This window comes from Eulemur rufifrons, chromosome 10 (genome assembly GCF_041146395.1).
Source record: "Eulemur rufifrons isolate Redbay chromosome 10, OSU_ERuf_1, whole genome shotgun sequence".
NCBI lineage: Eukaryota > Metazoa > Chordata > Mammalia > Primates > Lemuridae > Eulemur > Eulemur rufifrons.
This window is the reverse complement of record NC_090992.1, coordinates 9685593-9708846: the sequence shown is the minus strand read 5'-3', so window position 1 is coordinate 9708846 and position 23254 is coordinate 9685593. Positions and strand designations below refer to the sequence as shown.

At 36.9% G+C, this 23254-nt stretch overlaps 1 protein-coding gene across 1 annotated transcript; it reads left to right on the top strand.

Moving 5' to 3' along the window:
• Positions 1-5799: 5799 nt before the first annotated feature.
• YIPF5 (Yip1 domain family member 5) lies at positions 5800-16769 on the top strand. The gene is made up of 6 exons (XM_069484156.1): positions 5800-5919; positions 6449-6568; positions 11032-11204; positions 12019-12164; positions 13927-14108; positions 15718-16769. Exons 2-6 carry the CDS (start codon positions 6459-6461, stop codon positions 15878-15880), a joined length of 774 nt encoding a protein of 257 aa, XP_069340257.1. The 5' UTR covers positions 5800-5919; positions 6449-6458; the 3' UTR covers positions 15881-16769.
• Positions 16770-23254: the final 6485 nt, after the last annotated feature.

Genomic DNA, 23254 nt, shown 5'->3' with positions numbered 1-23254 from the left:
GAAACAGATGAAGACTTCTCATCTAGAAGAATCATTTTCACTGACAGGAAAGACATCCATTGGCAGATCATTATAAACATTCTCCCAAGCAGCAGTTCTGCAAATGACAGCCTTTTCCTGATCTGAACCTTCCAGTTCACAGATACAGAATGGTGAGCCTGGCTTGAATGGAAACTCAGTAGTGACCTCAGCAAGCTGTAAACACCAAGGATCAGGAGCATTTCTCCAGGCAGAGAACTGATGACAGCTAGCTTGCAGCCAACCTTCAGGGAAGATGGGAAAACATCTTTTCTTCATGCTTACAACACTAAGAGACAGAGTCTGTTTGTAGTGACTGGCACAAGGTAGATTCTCAATAACTCTTTGTTAAATAAATGAATAAATACCACAAACACAGCATTATTCTATGGCCTAGAGTTGGGATGCAAAAGTAAATATAACAAGACCTCTCGTAATAGAGCTTCTGATGTAATTAGATAGTTACAATTACTTATTTACCACCTAATCTTTGTCATTTACCAATTGAAAGGGACAGACAAGATGCAAAGGGGAATCTGACACTAGCCATATTAGTAAAATCAATCAAATCCCTTGCTCAGATCAACTTATGTTTACCATGTGGGTGAAGCAAGGATCCCTTTCCCTAAATAGTACAAGATGGCTGAATAAGTGATATACCCGACACTGGACAGATGAGATTAGCAGCAGTTTATTAATCACACACATTCACAGCCTAAGTAATGAGGATGCTGCATGCCATGCAGGGCCATGTGTGGTTGCACTCAGGAATAAAGTGAACCAGCAGCAGCTGTGGTTGCCATGGTGGGGTTGTCGCGTGTGATTGGCTTGTTTGAATAACTTCACCAGCTTGTAGGGAGGAGAAACCACTTAGATTGAGGCCCAGGTGAGGTTGTTAGGTCTGGAGGAGGGCAAATGGGTGGCAAGGCAGGCAAGTAACTGGCTAAGGGCAGAGAGCGGAACTGAATTGTAGCTAGGAACCAAATTGCGATTCGGAACTGTTGCCTGGTCGGAACCAGCACAGTAAGGAACTCCTAGTGACTTTTAACCAACCTGGGGCTTATTACCATCTAATTAGCATAATATGGTACCATTAATTAGCATAACGTGGGGGGAGTTTTCATAAAGGATTCCCGGGGAAGACGCATGTGCAGAAAGGGAAAATGTTACATAACCAACCTGTTATGTAACCTGTTATATAATCTGTTATATAACTCCAAGCTATCAATCACCTCAAATGGTGGGAAACAGCAACCTATCCTTCCAGGCAGGGGAAGGACGGGACAAACCAGGGAGCACATAAAAGGCAGTGTGTGCTCAGATTTGGGGGTCTTTCTCCATTCGTGGAGACTGATCCATTCCTCTCCCTCTGGAACATACTTTCACTTTGTGTCATTGTGTGTAGCTTCCTTTCTCACTTTTACTTGCTATAACTTCTTTCTGTTTCCTGTAATAAACTGTGTGGGATTGTTCTGTATCTGTGAATGCTCCATCATGGGCTCCACTCGGTACCAGTACTCATTCTTGATCCTGGGCACCCAGAGACCAGACAGACCTAACAAGGTGGCTGACAGGGAACTAGCCATATGGGGAGCCTTTCTTGCCGGGCACTGGGCGTATCTGGCAAGAGCAGCAGAACTCATGGCTAGGCTTTGGGGGCCTTATGAGGATCCGAAATGTCAAGGCAGCACTTGAAATTTTAGGTCTTACAATACATCCCCTCACTTCTTTTGGCCTCAGACCCTCATTTGTAAAGTCAGAGGGTGTGGAACAAATTACCTCAAGGTTCCTGGCAGCTTTAGTTCTCTTTAATTCTCATTATGTGAAGGTGGTTAAAAGAGGGTTGTTTTGGTCATTTTCTGAGGCACGGCTGTCCTGATTTTTCTGTAAAGATCAGTCTATTTTTGTTAACTTTAGAGCTATTTCATGAATACAGGCTAATCTCCTAGGGCCCTCTCAAACTTTTAATGTGAAGTTAAGACATTTAATTTCTGCAGAGGAGGAAAAGGAGAGTAACACAACATTTAGTACGGAAGTCAATTTTGGAATTAAGAGGAAGAACTTTTAGTTAAGAGTCCAGGAAAGAAATGATATTTATAAACCCCAAACCAAATAATCTTTTAAATGATGTTAATTTTTCCAAAATAACATCTTAGCAAGAGCCAAGAAATGTTTATATTCTCTTTCAAAGGGGAAAATTCATTTTCTCAGACAGCAGGGGATTTATGATTTTCATTAAATTGTGTAAAATTAAGACTGCAGGGGAAGAGTAAAAAATATCTTGACTACTTAATGTAAAATCAAAAGACAAAACTGTTTGTCTGTGACTACCAGATAGAAATTTGCAGAATTTAATGATCATTAAGTTTGATTTCACATGCCTCTGATTGTTTAAAATAAAATAACCCTCATTTAAGGAAAAAAGTTTAATTAACATTATAATTAGTTGTCTTAATAACAAGAAGTCACATCTAAGTCCATGAAAATCACTATGTTTACATTATAATAACTTTTCCTTCCCTGGAAAAAAATTGAAGAATCAAAAAAAAAATGCCTACTTTTAAAGTTCCAGTTTAGATTTTTAAAAATCAGCATAAGTGCAAAAATTAATAAAATAACATTGTTTAAGAATTGGTGCTCTCACTGGCCAGGCGCGGTGGCTCATGCCCGTAATCCTAGCACTCTGCGAGGCCGAGGCGGGAGGATCGCTCGAGGTCAGGAGTTCGAGACCAGCCTGAGCAAGAGCGAGTCCCCCCCATCTCTACTATAAATAGAAATAAATTATCTGGACAACTAAAAATATATATAGAAAAAAATTAGCTGGGCATAGTGGCGCATGCTTGTAGTCCCAGCTACTCAAGAGGCTGAGGCAGAAGGATTCCTTGAGCCCAGGAGTTTGAGGTTGCTGTGAGCTAGGCTGACACCATGGCACTCTAGCCTGGGCAACAGAGTGAGACTCTGTCTAAAAAAAAAAAAAAAAAAAAAGAATTGGTGCTCTCAGGCTGTGGTCCCCAACTCCTGGGCTAGAGACTGGTACCAGTTCATGGCCTGTTGGGAATTGAGCCCCAAGTGGCAAGCTAAGTTTCATCTGTATTTACAGCCACTCCCCATTGCTGGCATCACCACATAAGCTCCACCTCCTGTCAGATCAGCGATGGTATTAGATTCTCATAGGAGCACGAACCCTACCGTAAACTGTGCATGTGAGGGATCTAGATTCTAGATCTAGAATCTAATGCCTGATGATCTGAGATGGAGCTGGAGTGGTGACACTAGCACTGGGAAGCGGCTGCAAATACAGATTACCATCAGCAGAGAGGTTTGACTACACCATAAATGTAATGTCATCCCGGCTCTGCCCCACCCATTTGTGGAAAAATTGTCTCGATGAAACCGGTCTCTGGTGCCAAACAGGTTGGGGACCACTATTCTTTGGCATTAATATCTTCTTTTAACAGGCTTTTACTCATTTATAATTTAATGGCCTCTCACTTTGTTTTAGAAACCCTGAGGAAAAACTTAATCTAGCATTTGTCCTTCTACAATCATAGGACTAACTTTATTTATTTTTTTAGAGATGGGGTCTCACTCTGTCACCCAGGTTAGTGTGAGTGGCACCATCATAGCTCACTGTAACTTTTAACTCCCCTGGGCCCAAGCGATCAATGATCCTCCAGCCTCAGCCTCCCAAGTAGCTGGTACTATAGGCGTGTGCCACTGCACTCAGATAATTTTTTTTTTTTTATTGTTTTAGAGATGAGGTCTCACCAAGTTGCCCAGGCTGGTCTCAAATTCCTGGGCTCTAGTGACCCTCCCACCTCAGCCTCCCAAAGTGCTGGAATTACAGGTGTGAGTATCCAGCCAGGACTAACTTTAAACCCAATGCAGGGAATTTATTTTGGGCCAAATGTTAAACTAGACTTCCAAAAGGATGCAGTTGGAGGACTCTATTGCTATGGATTTGATTCAAAAGGTTTCCCACTCTTTGCAGTAGTGAAAACAAGTTGACATTGACATGAGTATCTGATCAAAATGAAAAAAAATTGGAGTACTATTCTCTTGAGTAATTATATAACAAAAGGCTCCATCTATGATTGGGCAGAGAAATGCAGTAAGATCATAGGGCTGTATTACGGGTTCAATTGTATACCCCCCAAAAAAGGTATGTTGAAGTCCATACCCCCCATATATCAGAATGTGACCTCATTTTGCAATGGAGTCTTTACAGAGATAATTGAGTTAAAATGAGGTCATTAGAGTAGGCTCTAATGCAATATGACTGGCACCCTTACAAAAGGGAAATTTGGACACAGCGACAGACATGCACAGAGGGGAAAACTATGTGAAGAGATACAGGGAGAAAGCCATGTGAAGATGAAGGCAGAGACTAAAGTGATGCATCTATAAGCCAAGGAATGCCAAAGATTGACACCAAACCACCAGGAGCTAGGAAAAAGGCATGGAGTAGATTTGCCTTCACAGCCCTCAGAAGAAACCAACCCTGCCAAAGCCTTGATTTTGGACATCTTGCCTCCAGAACTGTGAGATAATAAATTTCTGTTGCCTAGGCCACCCAGTTCAGAGTACTTTGTTACAGCATCCCTACAAAACTAATACAGGCTGACTATAATCTTTTTTTCAAACCATCAGTTTAGTTTTATTCTTTCCATCCCTCAATAGCAGTGAAATGTTCCTTCTTATCAATCACTTCTGCACAAGTTGCAATTATATAGTTAACACAGCTATGCCAGTACCATAGTTACTTTGGTTCAAGTATTGACAATCTTTAAAAAAATAACTCTTCGTTCACATGCCCTAATTTTTATTTTTAAACTTTTTTGTGGGGATTTTGGAAGTATTGTGCAACAGAGATAGGACACTAGAGATGGACTTTGTTTTAAACCCCAGTTATAAAATACATACATATATATGTACATACATATATACATTTAACTGTGTGACCTTAGCCAAGTTCCTTAATTATGGTAAGTTACAACTTACTCATTGGTAAAAATAAGGATAACATTACCTTAGACTGAATCATATAAAATGGCCATTTTTTGTAGATCAAATATCAGCAATTTAATATAGTCCATGTGCAAATGAATGATGTAGACATTAAATGTGATAAGCCTAGACACTTGGCATAGTGTAAGAGCTTGGTATATGGTAGTTCTCTTGCACTTGTTTATCTCATTAATTCATTCATGGTAACAATAAGAGTCACTAGTAAGTATTATTTAATATTTATCGGTGACAGGTAGTGTTAACTGTTTTCCTACATAATGCGTAGACTTTTGCTTCCTGCTATACTTAACAGCGTAGCACAGTAAGAGAATGACAGAGTAAGTTTCCTCATTCCTTGCTTAGGGAGCATGCATTCTCCAACATTTAGGAAAAAAACTGAATCAAGTAAGAATAATGATTTTTAAAAAGGGTGTGCTTCTCCCAACAGTAAATCCAGAGAGAACAAAGTTTGTGGACAGGAGAGGAGCTTCGGTCTTTTTCAGTTCAGCGCTTCCCCGCCTTCCTCCAGGTACTCGGTCTACTGAGAAATTCTCCCTCATCCTAGCAACTAGCAATTGCTGCGCCTGCGCCTTCCTGACTCCACCGCTTACCAGACTGACGGAAGCACTTTCCCTCTTCCTATTGGCCTGCTACGACCTAGTTGGCCGATACTGCGCATGCTCCACATTAGTTTCCCCGCGCCCCTACAGTTGTCCAACCAAAGAGAACACAAAACCTGCCAACACGCCTGCGCGAGCGGGAGTGCTCCGGAAGCAGTTCTTTGGCCCTGTGACACGTAGCAACGGGGCCAGTTCAGGGTCTGAAACTGAGTTTGGGGGTTTTCGCGGGCTGCTGGAGCTACCGCCGCCGCCGCCACCGCCGCCTCCAGGTTTGGTGAGTGTCCTAGGCCCGCGGCACGCTTTTCGGCTTCTCTCCACACCTGTGCAGTTCGGCTTGCTGCCGTCTTTGGGCGCCGCGCCCCGGTCCTTTGGCTCAGACCCTCGATCCCTTTCAAGCCAGTGCTCTGAACCGACCACTACAATTAAGACGCGACCTTCTAAGATTCTGCTTTCGTGGCAGGCCTTATTTGGCAAGAAGGCAGTCGCGTTGTCAGTTGTAAAGCTCTGTACCGAGGTGAAGAATCATCTTTGTTGTTGTTGATATTTTAGACCCCTGTGGAACCAACTCGTCCCGCGAACGCATATCCTCCGCTCCTTGAGTTAGAGATGTCTTCACGGGCTTCAACTTAGAGACTAGACGTTTCCTTAGTCTTTCCCCTATATCTCCCTCCAAATGCTGCACCCCCAAATTACTGAAGAAATATTTGGTGTCTTCTGGGCATATTTGCTTAAGCAAAGTGCCGGGAACGAATTCAGTAGGACCTTGGGTATAAGCCGTATGTGCCGTTTCTCTGTTATTACAGATCATTTGCAATGTCAGGCTTCGAAAACTTAAACACGGATTTCTACCAGACAAGTTACAGCATCGATGACCAATCCCAGCAGTCCTATGATTATGGAGGAAGTGGAGGACCCTATAGCAAGTAACTTTTCAATTTTTGCAATTAATTTAGTCTGCATTGCAGGGAAAACACCTATTTGGAATGTTTGATTCTGCCTAAAACTGAATGCGTGAACATGTCCTTTATCAAGAGTGTGATTTTTCATAATCCTACTTCTTCTGGAGAAATCTGTGACACTGGTTTGGGTTCGAAGGTGTTGCCTTATTTAGAGATTGATATCTTCTGCAAAATCTTCAGGTGTGCCATGAGTGGGAAAGTAGCTTGTTGAAGAACTATTTCCTAGTAACCGTATTTCCACATCATTTAAGATGAGGATGGGATCTTCAAAGTAGAAGACAAGCTATTAGTCCATGAGACTGGTGAAAAATTAAAGTCTCTTGTTTAATAGGTAAATGAGTCCAACTCTCAGACTTTATCAACACGAATTGAAAGTGCTTAGTGACAGTGTTTAACGATGTAATCTCACTATTATGAATCATTAGGTGATTTTTATATAGTAGTTGATAATAATTTTTATTACTCCTTATATTGAAACCTTATGGTTAGTACCACAGAAGTTGTCAGTTGCAGATTGAAGAGGGAGACTGAAAGCCTTTAGGCTCTAAAGTGTTTTAAAAAATGACCTTTTTAGAGTCTTGGTGTTTTGGCAAAAATACATGAACTGAAGGCTTTCTAACAGTCTCTTCTAGGACATCTTATTCTTAGTTCCTTAGAACCTTAGAGATATAATCTTACCAGCCTCCTGTTAATGGAGTTTCCTGTACCAAGGCTGCATAACCTTTTTTAGACAGTTCCACATCTCTTCGAAAATCTTATGAAAACCACGGGCCTATTTTCCATAAATATATGCATGCACTCACTTAAACATCCACATAAATGTGCATATAAGTTCAGACAATGCATGTGTCACCTGATGTTCATCTGTGGATCCTGAATTCTAATAAAAACCTCATGAAGACTATCCCCAGGATGAGGGCAAGGAAAGGTGCTGTATCCAGTCAGTCTGTGAGAAACATGCAATACCAGAATGTGTTTGAATTAATAAGTATGAATGAAAGTGCCCAAGAATTTAAGAAACAAAACAAAAATCAAATTCGCTCCACTATGTAGTCTGTCTTGGATAGGCTATCCATTTACAACCAACAGACCCTTGAATCTGCTTAATTTGATACACTCTAAGTCTTTGTTTTCCCCCTAAAACTTTATACATTGAGCAATGGGAATGAGCATGTAAAAATATCATCTATCTATGAATCACTTTTTTCTGTTAAATTCTCAATTACACACCAATGAGGATTTATCTCTTGATCAATTGGGCCAAATTGGAAAAATCAGATTGAGATATTTCTATTCATTTATTCACCTAAATACATATTTTTGGTGATTGGTCTGCCTGTGAGCGGGCAAATGAATATAAGATTGGCCAGAGTCCATCTGATGAATTCTTGCCTATGGCAGCAACAAGGCTTTGGAGAACCTGTCTCTGTATGCAGGCCTGTTTTTAACCAAATGGTCTTTGTATTTGGACTCAACAAAACTATTGCATTTAGATTGCAGCCTCCTAGGTTTATCTGTCTCTGCTTTTCTTTCCTATCTTGTCCATGTTTGTATCACTTGAAGGTATGACTTATCCTCTCATTCCACTTAAGAATTATCTCATTTCAGTTCTCCACCTAGCAGTTGTTACATATTGTAAATAAGTTGTTGCTAGTTAGCACTTGTTAGCTATCCTCACAATTCCATTCCAACCAAATCATGTGCCAGTAAGCATTGCTTCAGTAGTAGTGCAGTTTTTATTCCAGATGATTATATAATCATTACTGCCAGTTACCAAACATGGGTTTGTAGATGATGCCTGGGAGAACAAGGAGCCTAATGTAGTAGCAGTAATTTATTTGGGTTTCTGAGCTTTATAAAAAAAAAAAAATTGGACTCTTCAATATGTACCTTCAAATAGATCTGCAACCTAATGACATTTTAAATGTCCATCTCAGCTTACCAATTGTTATTTTGTTTGGTTTACTAACTCAGTAACGAAGATCAGTTGATAACTTTTATCTCTCTATTAATGAAAATCTAGGTTCATTTAGCATATTACTTGTGTTGTCTTTAAGTTTGACTTGACTTTTACTAGTCCACAGTTCTGCCTTTGCCCTATAAACTCAGCTTTAGCATTTTGTGGTTTCCTCTATGGGTATTTCACAGGTTCATTCATACATTCATACACCCAAAAGGCAAAAGGCCCTTTGATCATAACCTATTGAGTCATATGAATGTCATATTGGACAGATCCCACATTGTATTTTAGATATGCCTATAAAGTATATAGTAATACTAGTTACATATTTTTAGAGTATTGAAAGCTATCATTTTTTCTTCTTTGACTTAACTGATAGATACTATATGGTATATCTGAGGATTTTCATGAACTTAAGTAGCCCACTCAATATGTTAAGAGGCTTTGTCTTTTGTTGGTACAGAGTGCTTATGAGAGTATTGATTTAGTATCTGCTCCTTTTCCCTGTCACAAAAGTGTATTGCTTTAGTCTGTAAAGATTGTGTCTGCATTATCATGTTTTAGTGTAAAACCGGCAGGACTGAGTCAGAAATTTTCCTGAACAGGTCCTGCCAGAAAAGGAAAATAGTAAAATACCATGGTGTTATCTTTGTCACCTTGCATCTTGAAAATGGAAGAATGGTGCCACCTTTGAAACGGTCAATTGCTTGCAGTATTTATCTTCCTTATATGAAATTTATAAGTCTCTATTGGCAGTTCTCAAAGTGTGGACTGTAAATCCCAGAGTGTCCTTAACACCTTTCAAGGAATCTCTAAGGTCAAAAGTTATTTTCATAACAATAGTAAGATATCATATACCTTTTTAGGTGTGTTGACATTTACTGTGAAGTTGTCAAAGCAATCTTTGGTAAAACTGCTGGTCTGAGTATGAATCAAGGCAATGGCAACAAATTTTTCTAGTAGTCATTGCATCCTTCACTACTACACACTTGTTGGAGGGTGGGCAGGAAGCTAGTTTCATTTAAAGATTTCCTTGATGAAGCTGTAAGAACTATTGTTTTATTAAATCCTGACCCTTGAGTACACACACTTCTTTAATATTTTCTATGACAAAATAGAAAACAGTCGTAAAGGACTTCTCCTGCATACTAAAGCACGATGATTGACTGTAGGAAATGCTCCTGTGCAATCTGAGTTGCAAGTTGAACCGGCTGCTTTTTATAGACACGATTTTTATTTGAAAGAACACTTAACAAACTATGGTTATTCAGACTTGAGTGTTTCATAAACATTTTCTCAAAAATGGATGAAGTGAGCCTGTCAGTTCATGGAAAACAACTGATGGTATGACTATGAAAATTTAAAAGGTATTAGACTAAAGGATTTCTAAGGCTTCTCAGCTGTTGTTTTTTAAAATAATTATTTCATGTCTGTATTTCTTAGTGTGTAATTAGATAAGTACCATTGATAAGTCATATTTTTCCTGAACATCATGAAACAGATGTTTAAAGATGTGGCTTCACTATGGGTACACTGGGGCATACCGGGTGGAATAAGGGGGAGGGGAAGGGCAGTGAGGGATGAAAAATGACCCATCAGGCACAATGTGTACTATTAGGGTGACGGGTACACTGAAAGCTCAGACTTTACCACTTTACAATTCATCCATGTAACCAAAAACCACTTATACCCCTAAATCTATTGAAATAATTTAAAAAAAGGTGTGGCTTCAATATCCTTTTATTCCCTCTTGTCATGGTCACTAAGATAGCCACGGTAAAGCCTTTCCCTCTAAATGCAAGGCTTGCTATAGAACATATCAAATGAGACAATAAGTGTACAACTACCTTGAAAACTTAAAAATACTGCAGGATGTACTAATAATGTTTCAGAAAGTTTTGACAAAGAACAAGCTTGATTTTTCCACTCTGGTTTGAAACTGATGGTTGTTTTTGAAGAGATTTGTCCACTTGCAAAAAATAACATACTACAAAGAGTAAAGAAGTGTGATAATTCAAAGGGCATCCAAATTACAATGGAAAATTGCACCACATGTACTACAAAGTCTGTCATCCTGTTTTAATTCATAGTCTTAGGCATAGATTTTATTTCATAGCATATCTTATATATATTTACTAAGGGAGAATAATAGACAAAATGTTTAAAATTTTCATTTGTTCACCTCCTAACATTTAAGTTTTATAGTTTGCAAAATGCTTAAGTGCTATATAAGGGAATATTGGCATTATCAGGAAGATTATAAGAAAGATGACTTTTCATTGCAGATAATCAGCATGATCTTATTCGTCATTTCAACCACCATTTATAAAAACTGACAAACTAGATATCTTAGAAATGGCATGACTAAGATTCTCTAGCTGTCAAATGAAAACTTAGGAATTTAAGAGAGACCAACTGTCCAGGGCTTGAAATACTTCTGAGAAGCTTCACTTCATTTGCTTTGTAGACAGTATGCTGGCTACGACTACTCGCAGCAAGGCCGGTTTGTCCCGCCAGACATGATGCAACCACAGCAGCCGTACACTGGGCAGATTTACCACCCGACACAGGCGTATACTCCAGCTTCCCCTCAGCCATTCTATGGAAACAACTTCGAGGATGAGCCACCTTTATTAGAAGGTAGGATTGGTTGCAACACTTGATAGTACTCCATTGTATCCCGCTGGTCAGTGAAAATAAATCTTAGTTTGGAGCTGTTGTTTTTTTTCCTTTGAAAGAATAATCTTGTAAAAATAAATTTTCTACTAAATAACTCATTTTCAACAGAGTGTAAATGAAATCACATTGGGCCACAGGGGACCAGATTTTTAACAGATAAAATGATAATAAAGTATGTTGTGTGAGATCAACTTTAACTTATTAATTAAATTCTATTAGTGGAAGAAGTAAAAGGACATAGCAGAGTATCTGTTATTCTACATGGAAATAAACTGGCAGAACTAGTGACATAACTAAAAAATATGGTGGTTTTCAAATTGTATTCTAAAACCTATAAGACAGTAGTTCTGAACTTTTTGTGGGGGGAGGTGATGGGACCATATACCCTTTGAAAATCTAATGAAAGCTGTTAATAGTCTCCTCAGAAAAATGCAGACATATGTACAGAGACATAGTTTTGTAGACAATTTCATGGGCCGCCAGTTATTCTTGAAGCCCCAGGTTACTGTTAACCCTATTCAGATGTTCTTTGCATCTGTTTTATCATATTCAAGCCCTTTTCCAGCAACAAACTAGAAATTATTTGTGGGTTAAGCACCACAAGCAAGGAAGACTGGTATCGAGGATTCACTAAAATAATGTCATCTGGTATTACGAGATCCTTTTTTGACGCTGGATATGTCATTTTGTCTCCTGTTCCAACATTTAATAGATTCTGCTGAATTAAAGGTGTATTACACACCCTAATTAAATTTCTTATTTTCCTTTCCCTTAGAGTTAGGTATCAATTTTGACCACATCTGGCAAAAAACACTGACAGTGTTACATCCGTTAAAAGTGGCAGATGGCAGCATCATGAATGAGACTGATCTGGCAGGACCAATGGTTTTTTGCCTTGCCTTTGGAGCCACATTGTTACTGGTAAGATTCTAGTTTCAGCTCTCAGTGTGAGACTAAACAACAGCCTTTGAATGTTCCACCAAAAGCCATGTTTGAAACTGCTTATACCTCTAGTCTTTCATGGGTTTTGGATAGTATTGAGTTGCTTGTGTATATACCTATTCATCACTTCTCTGTCCATAGTAAGCATAGTGTATTTAAAAATCATCTCTTGTTGTAAGAAGTAATCCAATTATTAGGAATAACACAAACAGAAATAAATAACATACATGGCTTCAGTGCCTCATCAGAATTCCTTCCTACTTTTCAGATATTGACAAAAATTTTTACCGTATTGCTGTTTCTTTTTTTTAAATGATAGCATTTTTAATCTCTATTCCTTGGTTAATGTTTTGTTGTAGTCATGCCGATGATTACTTTCCTATATATTATTTTTCCTGTCACCTTTTCAAGAATGTTACAGCATATTGAAAACAAAAAGAAAAGTTGCAAAGATAATTGTTAATATTTGTTTTATTTTATCTTTTGTCTCTGAATTATAAGAAATAAATAATATAATGGACAGAAAATAGGATTTTTAGTCAGAGGAGCTGGGTTTGAACTCAGTGCTCCTACTCTGTCCTTGACCAAGTCATTTAATTTTTCAGCTCCCTCTGATAGATAATAATCCTTACTGCCTAACAGGATTGTTTTGAAGCTAACGTAAGACAGGTTATGTGAGAATACATTCAACAGTTAAAAACACTATACAAGTGTGAGGTTTTATTATTACTACATGAGTGAATTCATGAATTCATCAGTGAACTCAGCTGAGCTTTTTCAAACTTCTGCACTCTTAATCATGTATTAACAAATAATTAGTGAATCTAACAAAAATCCCAAGGATTTTTTTACTTAACATAATCTATAGAGGCATTCTTGTGATTGAGTTTTATATGACAAAATTCAGACAAATCAGGAACTTTTCGAAGGCTTCTCTGTAGGCTGGTTTTAGTGATAGCGTGGCCTGAATACAATGCTTGTTCACAAAGCTTGACTAATAGTAAGATGCTTCCAATTTAGCCAGTCTCTGCTGTCCTAAGACTGTTTGTTGATGTCTTTTATAAGAGTAGAATTTTTAAGGTTTTTTTGTTTGTTTGCTTTAGCTAAGGACTGTATAAATCAACAATTTGAGAAAATGATAAAAGAAAGAAATATCTTCCTTTATATTCCTCTTGCCTTTTCTTTTCCCCTCCCCACAGAACCCTGGCTTCCTGCTTATCCTGGCTTCCTTTCTCCTCGTTCCTCTAACACCCATATCAAGTAAATGATACAATTTCTGCTTTAAAAGTTTATGGCTACACCCATCAATGAGAATAAATTGCTTTGGGGCATTTTTGGTGGAATTAGGTGCTTTCAAATGATGTTATTATTATTCAAACATTCTGAATGGCTTTCCATCTTGTATCTCTAGTTTATTTACTTAGAATCAGCTAGAGTAATCTATTAATACTATTTTAGGTGATTGTACTATGATTTTTGTCTCTTTATTTGTTCCATTCTATGCCAAGCTCAAATGCCAACTGGAAAATGGAAAATCAAATATCTCTGTACTTTAAAGTTAAGAAGAATGAAAAACTACTCTGCTCCATATTTTACTTCTCTGCTTAATGTATAGAAACCCTTGTAGATTTTGAGGCTCATGAATTTTATCTTCTGTCTTCCATGTACCGTTTTAGGTGAAATAAGGCCCCAAGTAATTTATTTTTTGACCTTTAACCTGTAATCTTTTCTTTATCCATAGGCTGGCAAAATCCAATTTGGTTATGTATACGGGATCAGTGCAATTGGATGTCTAGGAATGTTCTGTTTATTAAACTTAATGAGTATGACAGGTGTTTCATTTGGTTGTGTGGCAAGCGTCCTTGGATATTGTCTTCTTCCCATGATCCTGCTTTCCAGCTTTGCAGTAATATTTTCTTTGCAGTAAGTACTGATCTTTATTTTGGGATTTGATAGACCAATTTTGTGTAATAGGATTCACCTCATCTTCAGTTTGAGACAAATCACTGATTCAGCAAACATGTCAGATAGTGCCTCTTGTAGGTAAGAACTATGCTACATGTTTTTGGGTAATGAACAGTGGAAATGAGAATAAATTTTAAATCTTTTATACCATCTCTACTTTTTACTCATGATCAAGAATTTCACTAGTTTTGTGTTTATCAGTATCATAGTGGTAACAAATTGATCAGTGATGACTGTTAACTTAAATATTACATTACAAAGTTCAGATCATTAGAGTATTAAAATTATGCTTACCCTTTGATATTTTTTAGATCATGTCTAATTTCTTGAAACCATTGGGCATATGCCACACGTATGAATAATAAATACTCTTTATTTGGTAGCTTTTTAACTGAAAATGAAACATATTCTTTTTATGACAAAAGGCTGTTACTAGCCTACCATGTCCTCAGATGTACTTGTAAGGTGCTTTAAAGATGTGTAATTTAAAAATGATAGGTTAGGTTAAAAAAAAGGTATAAATTACAGCCGATATAATTTCTCCTTATGGCCAGTGTGGAGAATCTCTCTCAACGGTACAAGCTCCTCCTTGTGGCTAGTGCTGGACACTACCAATCATAGGGCTTTGTTTCCCTTAGAAAGTTAAAGTGGGGCTGGGCATGGTGGCTCATGCCTATAATCCTAGCACTTCAGGAGGCAAAGGTGGGAAGATGAGGCCGAGAGTTCCAGACCAGTCTGAGTAACAGCGAGACCCCATTTCTACAAAGAATAGAAAAATTAGCCAAGTATGGTGGTGCTCACCTAAAATTCCAGCACTTTGGGAGGCCCAGGTGGGAGGATCTCTTGAACCCAGGAGTTGGAGGTTGCAGTGAGCTGTGATGACGCCACTGCACTCTAGCCCAGGCAACAGAGGGAGACACTGTCTCAAAAATAAAAAAAGTTAAAATGGAGGTTTAGGAGAAGAGCATATGTCAATCCTTTGTCTGATACTAGACATTTGGCAAGATAATGCTGTATAGTATTCCTGGTTTGAATAAACATACTTCATATTTTCAGTGTAGAAACTACTTCACTCTTCCCATGTGTTAAGAATTGATAAATTTGAATTTTACAGAGATTATTTTCTACTAAAACAGAGTTTCTCAGCCAGGAACAATTTTGCCTCCAAGGGGACATTTGGCACTGTCTGGAGGCCATTTTGGTGTCACAGCTGTGGGGGAAAGGGTACTACTGTTATCTTATGGGGAAAGGCCAGAGATGCTGCTGAACACCGTAACAATGCACAGCACAGCCCCCACAACAAAGATATGTCCAGCCCAAATGTCAGCAGTCAGTGCCAAGGTTGAGAAACCATGTATTTAAAAAGAGCAAAATGTAGTTATAAATGAGCTTTTTATCACACGAAATGAGTAAGCATCATTAAATTTACTGTGAGGTACATTTTAGCATTGGAAAAAAATATCCTGATTATTTCTGCATATGTCTACATGTGGATTTAAAATGTTCTTACATAACTAATCTCAATTGCTTTTTTCCTCTCCCTTTTTTTTTCCTTGTCCCTTAACAGAGGAATGGTAGGAATCCTTCTCACTGCTGGGATTATTGGCTGGTGCAGTTTTTCTGCTTCCAAAATTTTTATTTCTGCGTTAGCCATGGAAGGACAGCAACTTTTAGTAGCATATCCTTGTGCTTTGTTATATGGAGTCTTTGCCCTAATTTCCGTCTTTTGAACTGAATTTTTCTGGGATGTGGACATCAGTGGGCCAAATACACAAAAAGGACCTTGAACTCTTAAATTGGACCAGCAAACTGCTACAGCGCAACTCTTATGCAGATTTACATTTGACTGTTGGAGCAATGGAAGTAAACATGTATCTTTTGTTCATTTTTATAGAACTTTTGAATACTATATTGGATTTACCTGGAGTGTGACTAGCTTTAAGTGTTTGTGTTTATACAAATAAGAAATGCTATTTCTTTCCTGTTCCTGCAGCCTTTGAAAAACAACTTTTTTCCTTGCAAATTATATTACAATGTTTTTGATAGATTTTTATCAACTGTGGGATATCAACCACAAAGCTGATAATCTTTCTTAAAAACAACCCAGTCATAGTAGACATAAGAGTTATTACAGAAATATTTTCCCAAGGAATTAGGAAAGAAAATTGCCTGTATCCTTAAGTCAGGTGCACTTACAGCAAAAAAAGCGATCTAAATGCAGGACTTTGAGTGTGCACTTCAAAAAGTTGACATTCCTGTCAATTATCTCATGGAGATTTTGCTAAAATTCAGAGATACAAGAAGTTCACAGTCTACCTTATTGTAGACGTGAAATGTGAATGTCTGTTTAAATAATTAGTAAACCTTAGTGACCTGGACTGGCTACATCAATGCTCATAGTTGGGTCTCCACGTTTCCCAAGAGAAAAAGAAAATCACTAACCTTTTATGAGAAAAATATTTAAAATCTCACAATTTCAGTATTGTGGTTATTGATGTAAAGTACATTTGAATGCTTATTAAAATTTTCCCAATTAATTTTAACTGTGTTGTTGAGTTTACTTTTACTAAACCACTTTTCTCTGTGTCTCCTTTTTTTCTAACGAGGGTCTGATTTTAACTCCCAATTTAACCTGAGCTTTAGGAATAGAAGTCATTTACTATAGAATCAGGAAAAAAAAAAAGGGGATTAAATGAATAGCAATTTATTTGAGTTACAGCATTATATTTTTGTATTAAATATATTTGATTTATGTTGTCATACTCTCTTGCCAGAGACCATGATACAGGAAAATACTATATCCTGTATACTGATCATTGCCTTTTTGTAGAAAAACTGCCTCTGATTCTGCACAAAGCTGTTATGGTTATAAGAAAGGCAAGGTATGGGGAAGAAAATGTTGCTTTTTTTTTTTTTTTTTTAAAGAGACATTCAGACCAAATAAAAAGAAATGCCAAACTGACATATTAATGGTTCTTTTTTTAGAGCAAGTTTTCAAAGTATGAAAGGAGGTTGAGGTAAATAAAACATATTTCTTACAAGAAGATCACAATTTCTAGTCTCTGGCATCGCATAAGTATGATTTTCTTCATTCTTAATCTTCTAGAGAGAGACACTTGCTAATAATTAGTTTTTGGCTGGGTTTTCAAACTTACCAAATAACTTTAGAATATTTTTTATTGTAGTCCTTGGATAATATCTTTGTCTTTTTCAATTCATTTTTTAAATACACACAGTTCTTGTTAACACAAGTGTAATTAATGCCTTCTGTTAATACCCAGTTCTTTAATGAACAGAGTAGATAATATTTTGGGAATTAAATTCTCTCGCTATTGGTTAGATTTAAGATCATTAATCTTTAGCCAAATTCCCCAAATGGATCAAATTGTTTTCTTATTTATTGTCTCCCCCACCCCCAACAAAATAACTTTTAGTTTAAGTCATTGCTGTAGAGACTTTTGTTGTTGGTTACCTTTTATTTATCTCTGAATTGATAAGGTACAGAACTATTTTATATTTAACTGTTGCTCTGTCAAAAAAAACAGCTATGCAGTAGAGTTGTATTTGATGCAGGAGTTTAGTTCTAGAGTTTGCTTGGTTACATGAAGAGTCATATATAGCCAACATTTCTCTTATAAAACTCTCTTAAATTAAAAATATATGTAGCCATATTTATATATACATTAAAGACTGATATACTGTGTCTCAAAAAGGACTACGTGGCTTTTATTTTTACTTTTTGTCTAGCACTGGAATAGATTTCTGTTTCTTCAGTTGAGTACCAGGTAGAGTATTTGGCTTGCTTTAGGGCCTATTGTATACCAAAAGCATACAGAATCTAAACACGAGAGGTGCTCTCAGCATAGCTAAAAGCTCACCCAAGTGATTGTCACTGAGTAACCAAAATTCACCATGGGGGTGACAGATTGACACATACCATATCTCACTCCAGCTCTTACAGTGAGCGGAATGGCAAGTTCACTGACACACTAGTGTTAATGTGTGCGTGTGTGCCAAGGACATGTAGGTGATTTTACATAGGGGACTGTAAATGCATATTTTATGACTTTGCTATAATATTGTTTACTGGTGGGTGTTTCCAAGAACTATATGACTAGGCTTGTGGAAATAGGCATTCTCCAGATAATTCTGCAGATAATACAAAGTTCTATAAATCTTAAAATACTATCCTTGGATACTGGCTATCCAATCAAAGAGATTTTTTAGAAATATCATCTAATGACATGATTTGGGGTAGAATTTAAGTTCTGTACATTTGGTATTTTGCAAATTTGTATTTTTAATGTTAATTTTTCAACCCAAATATGCTCCAAAGCTAAGTAAAGTCATTTGTCCCTAAAGTTAAAATTATGCAATTATGCTTGTGGCACTTACTCCCTACAAAAAAGAAAGTCTTTCTGATCTGAAAGTTTTTTCTTCATATCAAGAACTTAAAACTTTGGACAAGAAGGGAACTGTAGAAGTTAGAATCTTATCCTACAGGGATACTCTGACTCAGTTATGAAGAATTATGGAAAATGAAGACCACATTCAGCCTGTTATATAGAGCACATCTCATGTAATGACTCAGGCAAGTGGCTTCCCTTGCCTTATGGGGAGGGGGGAATATATATATATACACATATATATGTGTGTGTATGTATATAGATATAAAATTAAGTGTTCCACCTTTCATAAGGTAGCACCAAGTTTTCAAAACAATATAGCACCTCTCATAGTACACATCATGGCATGAACATGCTAACCAAAGATAAGCAAGTGGGCCTTCAAAATGCTACCTACAACAAGCTTCCTACCCAAATAATCCCCCAAGTTAAAGCTGTCCTCACAAACTGACTCATTTTGTAGTGTCGTGTCAAATTCCAACTACTAGTTAATATCAGTTTTTATAAATTCCAGCTTATTTGGAAATAAAAGTTTAAATTATTTCGTAAGCAATTTATTTGTATCTAATAATATGCTTGTTTCAAAATATGAACTTTGGAAATGAAACATTTAGAACCAGACAAAAACAAATACCTTTTCAAAGATAATTATAGCACGTTAGTTCACAAGAGAGACTTTTTTCTTTTTAGAATGTATTTAGGATTTGGGGGAAGGAGTGGCGATAACAAGATATCAAGGTTTATTGGAAATGCCTTGAGTAAGAATTGGTTCATGTCTTTTAATAAATATGAGAATGATCTGTCATTAGCTTGTCAAGCATATAGTGTTTATTTTCAGTCTAAATAAAGCGTATCCTCACCCCTTTTTCTGCAATCTAGGCTGTTACTACTTTTCACTACCAATGAAGAAAGAATTGATTTTTTTAAATTCTGCTGCTTCATCATGAGAATTACTGAAATTTAAATTGCATGTAGTACATTACTATTAGTTGAATTTCAGTAAGTTACTTTGTTCATTAATAATTAAATACCTATTTTATAATTGAGCAATAGGTAAAATGAAGCATTAAATATTTAAATTGCTGATTTCTAGCGATTGGCAGAGTACTTAAATCAGAAGTATGTTATATTATTAACAAATATGTATCTCAGAATGGTTACTATAAAAACTGAAGAATAGCATCTGATAGTATGCAGTCTAATTTTGCATCGCAGGTGGAAATATTTATTCTGCCCTTGTGCACGAAGTTCCTACTCTGCTTAATGAAGAACATTATCTGCTGATGGAGCACAATGTCCTGTGTTTGTGTAAATAAATTAAAGTGATTACATACTCAAATGAGGACTAATTAAATACAGAGCTGTTCTCCTAATTTAAAAGCACAAATACTTTCTTGGGCACATTAGGTTCTAAAAATCGGATATTACATTTTTTTGTGAGCTTAACTAATTAGGCTTATCTTGCATATAAAAATTTGGTTTATTTCTGAAACTAGCACTAAATCTGCTGATAGCTTTCAGGCTGATTAATTATGCATTAAGATGTTTTCAATGGGATATAAACACTTGTGGCACACACACACAAAAGAATAAAGAAAAAATGAGAAAACAGAAGTAGTAGGAACGTGTAAGAAACTTGTAAATTATATGTTTGTGTTTGTAATTATATGTTTTGTTTTTTTTTTACCTAGTTGGCTTATTCTGATTCTCTGAAAAGTATAGAGAAAACAGTAGAGTTATTTTTATTTTTTCCTAGTTAAGATATAGTTCAAAAGAGTGTCTTTGTAAAATTTAATGACACATTTGCTTACAGTTTTCAGTTTCATGGTCTTTGATAATATCAGAAGACTTGGTAGAGTCTTTTCTTTAGGCAATCAGTGGTCCTAAAAGTGCTTTTATGTTTTAATTTTCAAAGTATGAATATCTTTGTTTCCTTTTTCAATTATACCATCATTATGATAAAAATACCTCCATACAGCAAGGAAAAGGAACAGATTATTGATAAGCTGTTTCAAAATGGATGACCCTCAAAAATATGTTAAGCCAAAATAAAAAGCCAAATGCAAAAGACCCCCACATATCCCATTTATATGTGAGTGGTGATGGCTGCACATATGTTTACTAAAATAAATTTCAGTATAGACTAAAGTGGGTGGATTTTACGGAATGTTAATCATATGTTAATAAGCTTTTTTAAAAAGACATAGAGAAGGGGAATGGGAATTAGAGCAACTGCTAGAACATCAGTGTTTTTAGAGGTCAAGGGCAGAGTTTTAGGATGAATCTTTTTTTTTTTTTTGAGACAGAGTCTCGCTTAGTTGCCCAGGCTAGAGTGAGTGCTGTGGCTTCAGCCTAGCTCACAGCAACCTCAAACTCCTGGGCTCAAGCGATCCTCCTGCCTCAGCCTCCCGAGTAGCTGGGACTACAGGCATGCACCACCATGCCCAGCTAATTTTATATATATATATATATATATATATATATATATATATAGTTTTAGTTGGCCAGATAATTTCTTTCTATTTTTAGTAGAGACGGGGTCTCGCTCTTGCTTAGGCTGGTCTCGAACTCCTGACCTCGAGCGATCCACCTGCCTTGGCCTCCCAGAGTGGTAGGATTACAGGCGTGAGCCACCGTGCCCAGCCTTAGGATGAATCTTAATAGAGGAAAAAACAACATAGCACTTAGGCACAGAAAAAAAAATACAATACCAAAAAAGTGAAACTGCACCCTAAATTTCACTCCCCATACAACATCCTTCAAATAGATTGGTGTGCCTTTTATCAAACCATACAGGTACCCTCTCCCCCTCCCTCTTTCCCTCAGTGGCCTGTGTAGAACTATGAATACTTTTCCCATTTTAAAGTGTACATTCAGTAGTTTTTAGTATATTCACAATTCTGTACAACCACCGGCACAATTTTCAGAATATTTCCATCACCCCAAAAAGAAACCCTAAAATTCCCAATTCTTCCCAGATAACCCTGGAAAGCACTATTCTATTTTCTGTCTCTGGATTTGCTTATTCTGGACATTTCACATAAACGGAAGCATACGCTATGTGGCCTTTTGTTTCTGGCTTCTTTAACTTAGCATAATGTTTTCAAAGCTCCCCCTTTATTTTTCTTAGCAATCTATTGTAGGCTTCATTATGCATAGTGAATATTGAGATTTACTTCATCTTTTTTAACGGCTAGATTATCATTTTATTATATGAGCAGAGTTTAATTTAACCCACCCCCTATTAGACAACTGGGGTCTTTGTACTTTTTTTCAACCATGCTGAGGTTGATCATTATTGTAAACTCAATTTAAATTCTTAAAATTTCCATAATTTTAATTCCTAGTAGTTCTATTTAGTGTGAGTATAGTGTTCTGTTATTTGTTTATGGAAATCACATCCATGTTTGTACAAGGCATTGCCTTTGGCTTTCCGTTATCTCAACATTTTTACACTGTTCTTAAACGGGGGAATATGAATATTGCCAGATGCATCATGTCACCCCAACACCTCAAATTATTCTCATGTAGAAAGGAAGACTTTATTCAAAGGGAGCTGCCTTTTTTTTTTTTTTTTTTTTTTTTTTTTGCCTAATTAAAAGAGTCCTTCTGACAGTGTCAGTTTCAGGCCACTGTCTTTACATAGCTTTTAAAAAAATTCTGAAATATGCCCACTTTTAATTTCTCCTTGAGTGGGTCTGTACGCTCATTGAATTCAGTCATTTCTGGCCATCCTTCACATTTAACTGAATTGTGCTTGAATGGTACCAATCCTCAATGCTAGAGGCAAGATTAAATCTACAGCACTACCTGACAGTGGATTTGCTCAAATTGGGCCTTATTACCCAATTTGTTCCAATTTAAATTCCCAAGAATTAAATTTTACTACAGTGAGAAAACTAAAAGCAACAGCTCAAATTCAGACATCTGCAAACATTATATCATATAAATTTGTATTGAGCTTTAAGGGTTGAACTTCTTAATCAGATGATTTAAAATGCTTTCCTTCTGCTTGTTTTGTTGTTGCTGCTGTTTGTTTGGATGGGGTTGTTTGTTTCTAGGGCATTTTTTTGTTTGTTTTGGTATTCTATTTATAATAATCCAAACAGCAAACAGGCTTGCTTTTTAATACGTTTTTTAAAACACTATTTTTGTGCTTGTTAAATGTGGTACATTTTAATCACTACATGAGCAGTTGCATTGAACATCCCTTAGCTTAAATGCCCATTCAGATACTCCTTAACCCAGGCTCAATTTTGCTCTTCTCTTTAGATCACATTCTATCCTCACTCTACTCTAGATCCCAGTCTTCCTGATGGGCTAACTTGGTTTTGGCATTTTCTATAAAAGATTCACTCATTTCTGTGGTTTGAATAAAAGATTAAACTGCATCTCCTATGAGGTGAAGGGTGTTCAGACATGGTTATATTTATTTGATCATCTACTTTGAACCAAAGTTAGAATTTAATATTTGACATAAGAGCCACACTGATTTTCTGGTTTTATTCATAGCACAAAAATAAGAGAGAATCATTTATGAACAAACCACAGAAGCTCTGTCTTAACCAGGAGCCAGCTGGAGGCAGAATGGGCGCTGAGTTGAGAGTACGAAAGTCCAGATTGGATTGAAGGAGACAGAGGGGATTCTGGGGTCTTGCAAAAATAAGCAAAGGGAAAGTTGGGAGAGCTTGTACTAAG

What these genes read in the sequence shown, in the direction of transcription:
- YIPF5 (XM_069484156.1), top strand. Translation starts at nt 6,459, where the DNA reads ATGTCAGGCTTCGAAAACTTAAACACGGATTTCTACCAGACAAGTTAC. An exon ending in TGAGCCACCTTTATTAGAAG is followed by an intron (nt 11,205 to 12,018) that starts GTAGGATTGGTT and finishes CCTTTCCCTTAG; the next exon opens with AGTTAGGTATCAATTTTGAC. An exon ending in GCAGTAATATTTTCTTTGCA is followed by an intron (nt 14,109 to 15,717) that starts GTAAGTACTGAT and finishes GTCCCTTAACAG; the next exon opens with AGGAATGGTAGGAATCCTTC.